The 6,000-nt window shown below is 54.3% G+C and overlaps 1 protein-coding gene across 1 annotated transcript in view; it reads right to left on the bottom strand.

Annotated features, from left to right (window-relative positions):
* The window catches only part of PODXL (podocalyxin like), a 42,850-nt gene extending 39,984 nt beyond the window's left edge, over nucleotides 1-2,866 (bottom strand). Inside the window, exon 1 of the mRNA XM_079931477.1 lies at nucleotides 2,459-2,866. Within this exon, the coding sequence (XP_079787603.1) occupies nucleotides 2,459-2,522 (64 nt within the window). The 5' untranslated portion in view covers nucleotides 2,523-2,866. The remainder of the gene's footprint in view (nucleotides 1-2,458) is intronic.
* Nucleotides 2,867-6,000: the final 3,134 nt, after the last annotated feature.

Raw genomic sequence — 6,000 nt, forward strand, 5'->3', positions numbered from 1 at the left:
CTCTGACCGTGGAGTTGTGCACAACGGCAAACTCATTAGTATGTTATCTCTCATTTTCAGAGCAACCTGCAACGTGGAGATTTGTCATTTTTTACAGACTCAGAGAGGTTCACTGTCTGGTCTACAGTCATGCAGGTCTGTCTGATCCCAAGTTTGAGTGTTTTCCACCACCTCAAGCTGCCTTTCCCTTGCCTAGGATTCACCCATCAAATGACTCGATCAGACCCACAGAAGACAGAGTACTCAGTCAGCCTGTCCTTTCGAGCAAAAGCCCAGAAATGTTATAACAGTGAAACTAGAGGTCCCTCTGCCCTTTCTATCTTACAGATAAGGAAACAGGTTCAGAGGTACGACTTGCCATATGGTTTGACCAAACGTATATCAAACCAAAAAGCACTGAAAAGGGGTCTAATGGGCTGTTGGCCCTGGTTTGAATGCTGCTGATGCTGTAGACTGTGTGATCCACCTATAGGAGCAGGTAAGCTCCCAGGGCCCCGTCGGGGATAATTCCTTTGCTCCACTATAAACCTTGCTTAGAACTAAACCACAGGATTCCAGCAGTTTTGGGTTTCATCATCCCAGATGACTGCAACCTACAGAAGGGCAGAGATGGAGCAGTCCTTGCTGGGTCCCTGTAGGAGAGTGTGAAATCTACCATAGCCACCAAACACCGAGCCTGTGCCCTTCAGCCTTTTCTGGCCGCAATATATGCAAATAATAATAACGGTAATACTCCCTTGCCGGTTTACACGCTTCAGAGCACTTCCTTTTATCACTGCATATTGTCATAGCATTTTAGAAACTGGGCACCTGGGCTCAGGTGACTTGCTGGTGGGGGCAGAAGCAGGGTTATGGTTCCTTTTTTCTTTACTGTATTTGTTTACTACATACCAAGCTCCTACCGTGCGCCATGCCCCATGCTAGTGTTGAGGAGGGATTGTGGAAGAGACGGAGTTTGGGGGCAGCACGCAGATGCCAGGGAAGACAGTCCCAGCCTTGAAGCCAGCAGGGAGCTGGGCTTGGAGCTTTTCCCGTGGGTGGCTCCGGAGTCTCTCCTCTTAGGACAAAACAGCAGGACTCCTGTCCCACAACCTCCACCCTCTCCTCCAAGCTCAGCCTCTTGAAGCTCAGAAGCACTGGGAACTATAGCACATCCCTCCTGACACAGCCCATCTCCCTTCTCGATGGTTCTCAGAGCCCAAATTGAAGTCTGCCCTCCTGGGAGCAGGGCTGAGGAGAGCAGCCACAATCCAGCATCTCCTCAGCCCCGCAGGCTGTGCAAATCCGCGGTGGCTGCCATCCTCAGAGCTGTCCCGACCGTTCCTCACACTGCGACCCCTCCTCCAGGGGTGCACACCCTTCACCCACTGGCTGTGCCCATCCCTGTCAGACCAGGCTGTGAAGTAACAGGGCCGCCCACCGGAGGATGCCCAAACCTACTCACTCTCTGAGCTCCAGCCCCTTCCCATCAGCAAAGTTCCCCCTGATACAGAGAAGAGACTGTCCTGCCATCCCACCCCATCCTTCCCCTAAGACTTTAGTCCCAAACAGCAGCACCTACCAGCAGCAGGGTCCCTTCCCTGTCTGGGCTGTCACCACAGTCCTCCTGACCCTAGAGTGGAAACATCACTCTTTCTCCCTGCAGACACCTGCTCAGGTGGGCAAGAAAGAAATGCATCTCTCTCCTGGGGCTGAGACTGCAGCTGTTCCTAGGCGCTTTGGGACGCTACCTGTCCCCCCAGATTTTCACCTTTGTAAGAAATATGGGAGAGGTTTCTAAGGCACAGCCCAAGCCTGTTTCATGAGAGAAGTTCTTGCTTCTACAAAGGGGCTGGAAGGGAACCTCACCTTCCTGGCCAGGCACTGAGAAGGGAGCTGTTCCTTTGGTGACATGGAGGCAGGGACCCCACTCAGGTGAGTCTGGGATTGTGGATGACCTACTCCCTCCCCCTCTCCACCTGCTCCAGCACAGGCTCGGGTGAGCTAAGCCGGCACACAATGCTTGGAAAAACCTCTCTGCGAACGCGAAACATATAGCCACGAGGGCTGTTACCGGAGGCTTGTCACCTGCTTCGGGGACAAACACGGAGAAAAAGAACGATCAGACCCTGGGGGTCCAGAGGAAGCGTGGAGCCTCGCCGTGCCCTAAGTCCCCGCTCTAGGACCGCAAAGCCAATCAGCGCCCGCGCGCCCCTGTTTGCCCCGACACAATCCACGGCCACTCCACCCCAGGGAGCCCCGGACGACCCACGCTCGGAGCCCGGCACCTGCGGCGTTCTCGGGGTAGGAAGGGGCTTGGATGGTGCAAGGTCAGGGCTCCGCGTGTGGCCCCAGCTAGTGGTGCGCGTAGGGGCTGCTCCCGGTCCCGCCACGAGGAGCGGCGGGTTTCCCAGCGGCGGGCCCGGCCGGGGGCGCATGGGCACGACACGGGTCCTGGCGGAGCCGAGCCACCACTCACCATCCTGGGAGAGCGACAGCGGCAGCAGCAGCAGAAACGCTGAGAGCACCAGCGCGAAGCGCATCGTGTCCTGGCCTCAGACCCGGAGCAGGTGGCTGCGGGCTTGGCGGAGGGTCCGGGCGGCCGGGCGGCAGGAGCGTGGGCGCCTCTCGGGGAGGCCTGGCGGTGGCTCGGACGGCCGGGCGCTGACCCGAGACTCCCGAGTCGCGCTCCGCAGGCCCCTCCTCGCGGCCGCTGCGGCAGAGCCGGGCCGAGGCGCGGAGCCAGGCGGCAGAGGAGCGGCGGGTGGCTGCGTCGCGGGCGGTGTCTGCGCGGCTGCGGCCCTGCCGGCGGCTGCTGCGACTCCGGTCCCGTCCGCGCCGGCCCGCGCCCCCTCCCCTCCCCCAGGACCGCGCGGGCGGGGTGGCGGGGCCGGGCGGGGCGGTGCTGGGCGGAGAACAATGAGCAGAGGAGGAAACTCCGCCCTGGCGCGCGGCGGGCGGGGGAGCGCGGCGGGCGGCGGGCTCCGGGCTCCCGGCGGGCGGCCCCCGCGCGGGCGGGGGTGTGAGAGTGAGCGCCGGGAGGAGGGGTAGCTGGGGGGCTCCCGGCGCCGGATTGCCCCCTGCCCGCGGGGCCGCCCGCCGGGAGCGCAGGTGTCGCCCGCCGTTCTTCTGAGGGGCTCTGGCGGGACCCCCCTCACTGCCGGAGTCCTCTTCGCCCAGATCCGGAGCTAGGAGGCCCCCAGGAGCATTCCAGGCCTCCCGGCTGCAGCGCGTTTTGCTGCAAAGCCTGAGAAGCACGTCTCCCACTTGCCAGGTGCAACTCACCTGCGGGCGGGCCTTCTGAGCAGGTCTGCGCCGTAGGGTCTGCACCCTGCAATCTGGACTAATTAGTGGCTTAACCTCTCTGAACCGACCTCACCTGTGAATGGAGGTGGTGGTTAAAAAAAAAGACAAATTTTTGAGGGATTAATATGTGCCACTTTGAGTTCTAAGTGCTTTGCATATATTAATTCATTTACTCTCCGCAACAGCCATGTTTTCGGCTTCATTTTGCAGGCAGGCAACTGACTGAAAAAGAGGTTTAAGAAACTTGCTCGAGATCACATAACTGCTAACTGTCAGGCCTGCTTCTGAAAGTATCAATAATTTGGAGACATACTTGGCGCAGTGCCTGACGTGTAGTAATCGCTCAGTAAGTATTAGCTGTTGTTCTGACTCTCGCTCTATCAAGAATAGCAATAAGGATTTAGGGCGTCGGGATCAAAACCGACTTGAGCTCAAAACCTAGCTGTGCTCATCTATTAGTTGTAAAACCCTGGGCAAGTGACTCCACGTACCTCAGCTCTTTCCGTCTGTAAAATAGGAGTAACAACACCTACCTCAGAGGGTTGCTATGAGAGTTAACTAAGATAAAATGCAGGACGAGCGCTTAGCACAGGACCAGGAACATAGAAAGTGTCCGGGAATGAAGCGGCCCGCGCTCCCAGTGCTGGAAGGGGAAATTTGCCGACCTGAGATGGGGGTGGGAATTGAATTCCGTAAACCGAGGAAACCCGGTGAAAGAACAAAGAAGTACCCCTCTGTTTTTCGTTTTGTTTTGTTTTGTTTTGTTTTTCAAAAGCTGCTGGAAGGATGCAGAGCCTGGAACCCCCTGCGGAGGAGGCGCAAGGGTGGCGCCGGAGAAAGGGAAGCAGACCCAGAGCGGGGGGGGGGGGGGGGGGGGGGGGGGCGCCAGGATTTGGCTCTCACGTGACTCCTGCGTTGATAATTTTGAGTCTTTCTGCCAGATGGGTCGGGGGGTGGGGGAAAGAAGGGGCGTCCGCAGGACCCAGCCCCTTGTCAGAGACCGTGGACTCCTTGAGCCCCTTAAGTGGGCTACACGCTGGCGCTGCCGGAAAGACACAGCATCTTTGGAGCAGCGAAGGAAGCGCTGGTGCCCTGGTTGGGGTTCCGCGGCAGCAGGCTCAGGCTTGGGAACGGCTGACTTGCCTGTTTTCATCAGGAAGTTTCTGCAGGATCATTCTGGCCCCGTTTTCCGTGCCGCATATGGGAAAGACAGTGTGTTCCCTATAAATACTGTGGGATGTATGTGTGTGTGACTATCTTTGATGGGTTTTGGTACTGTTCTAAATATCCATGCCAACAAGAGGGCTTGTTTCTCTTTCTGAAACCAAGCAATACGCTTAAAAAATTGGGATTTAACATTTTTTGTATTGTGTGCTCTCTGATTTTAAGTGTTCTGCACTCAATCAACTGCTCCAAAAGTCTAGAAATGATCATGTTAACTTTGCAAGGGGAGAGTGTATACTTCAAATTCACATGATTTGGGGTTGGTCCCATTACCAGATTGTGCAAAATTAAAATGAGAGCAGACATCCAAGCATAGAAAGGGGCAGCTCTTTGTAGCTGGAGACTTAGCAGAATCAGAGATGCGCTGGACCCTCCCCCGTAGCCAGCAGCACCCCATCATCCTCCCACCTGATGCAGATGGAGCTTTCAGGAATGAGGCTGGCCAGGCTTAGAGATCACCTGTGGTCAGTGAGCAGAAGTGCCCCAGGTACCTGGCCTGTGCCCTGGACCCCCTTTAACATAGCACTCCCACTAGCTAGTTCACTGGCCCAGAACACCTGAGTTTATAGTCAAAACTCAAAGCACTTTGTAGATGCTAGTCCACAATCCTTCTGAGATTTATTACATTTTGCTTATATGTGTGCATGCATTAGCTCCCCTAGGAGACTTTCAACTTTTTTTTTGCTTTAGACAATTATATTTATTAACATATTATTTTGAAATAATTTTAGATTTACAGAGAGTTGCAAGAAGACTACGAGAGTTCCTGTATACCCTTTACATGGCTTCCTTTAAGGTTAGCATCTGAAGAAAACATGACACAATGACGAAATTGTTAAAAATTAACATCAATTCAATACTATTTACTAATTTAAGACCTCAATCAAATTTTGTAACCTTTTTTTCTCACGTACTTTTTCAGGCCCAGGAAGTCATCCAGGATCCCACATTGCATTTAGTTTTCCTGTCCACTTTCTTCTACAGTTGATGACAGTTCCTCAGCTCTGTCTTTTATGACATTGACAGACGCTTTCAACTTCTTAATGTGGGGTCTCTCTTATCCACCTACTTCCTCAGACCACCCGGAACAGCACATCACATCATATAGATACAGATACAGATGTAGATACTGAATGCAAACATGAATGCCAACTGGTAGGTATTACACGGGAATCTACGGCACAGGTTTCAAAACCGTGGTTTTTCCCCTGGTTGCTATCAGAGCGAGCAGTCATGATACTTGGCCTCACCTGCAATCTGGTGATGTTGCTGACTCATCCTTAAATGCAGGTTTGATAAAGTTCTCCTGACTCTCATCCTTAATAACTTTAATCTCCAACCACAACATCTACATCTAGGGGTGGGACAGAGCCTCCAGGCACCACATCCCCCAATAAAAACTAAAAGCCCACGTATCCATCCTGGGGCCACATCACTGTTCATAAGGTGGCAAGGATGCTCTTACTTTGGTTTTCTGATCTCTGACCTCTG

This window comes from Stenella coeruleoalba, assembly GCF_951394435.1.
Source record: "Stenella coeruleoalba genome assembly, chromosome: 9".
Classification (NCBI taxonomy): Eukaryota; Metazoa; Chordata; class Mammalia; order Artiodactyla; family Delphinidae; genus Stenella; species Stenella coeruleoalba.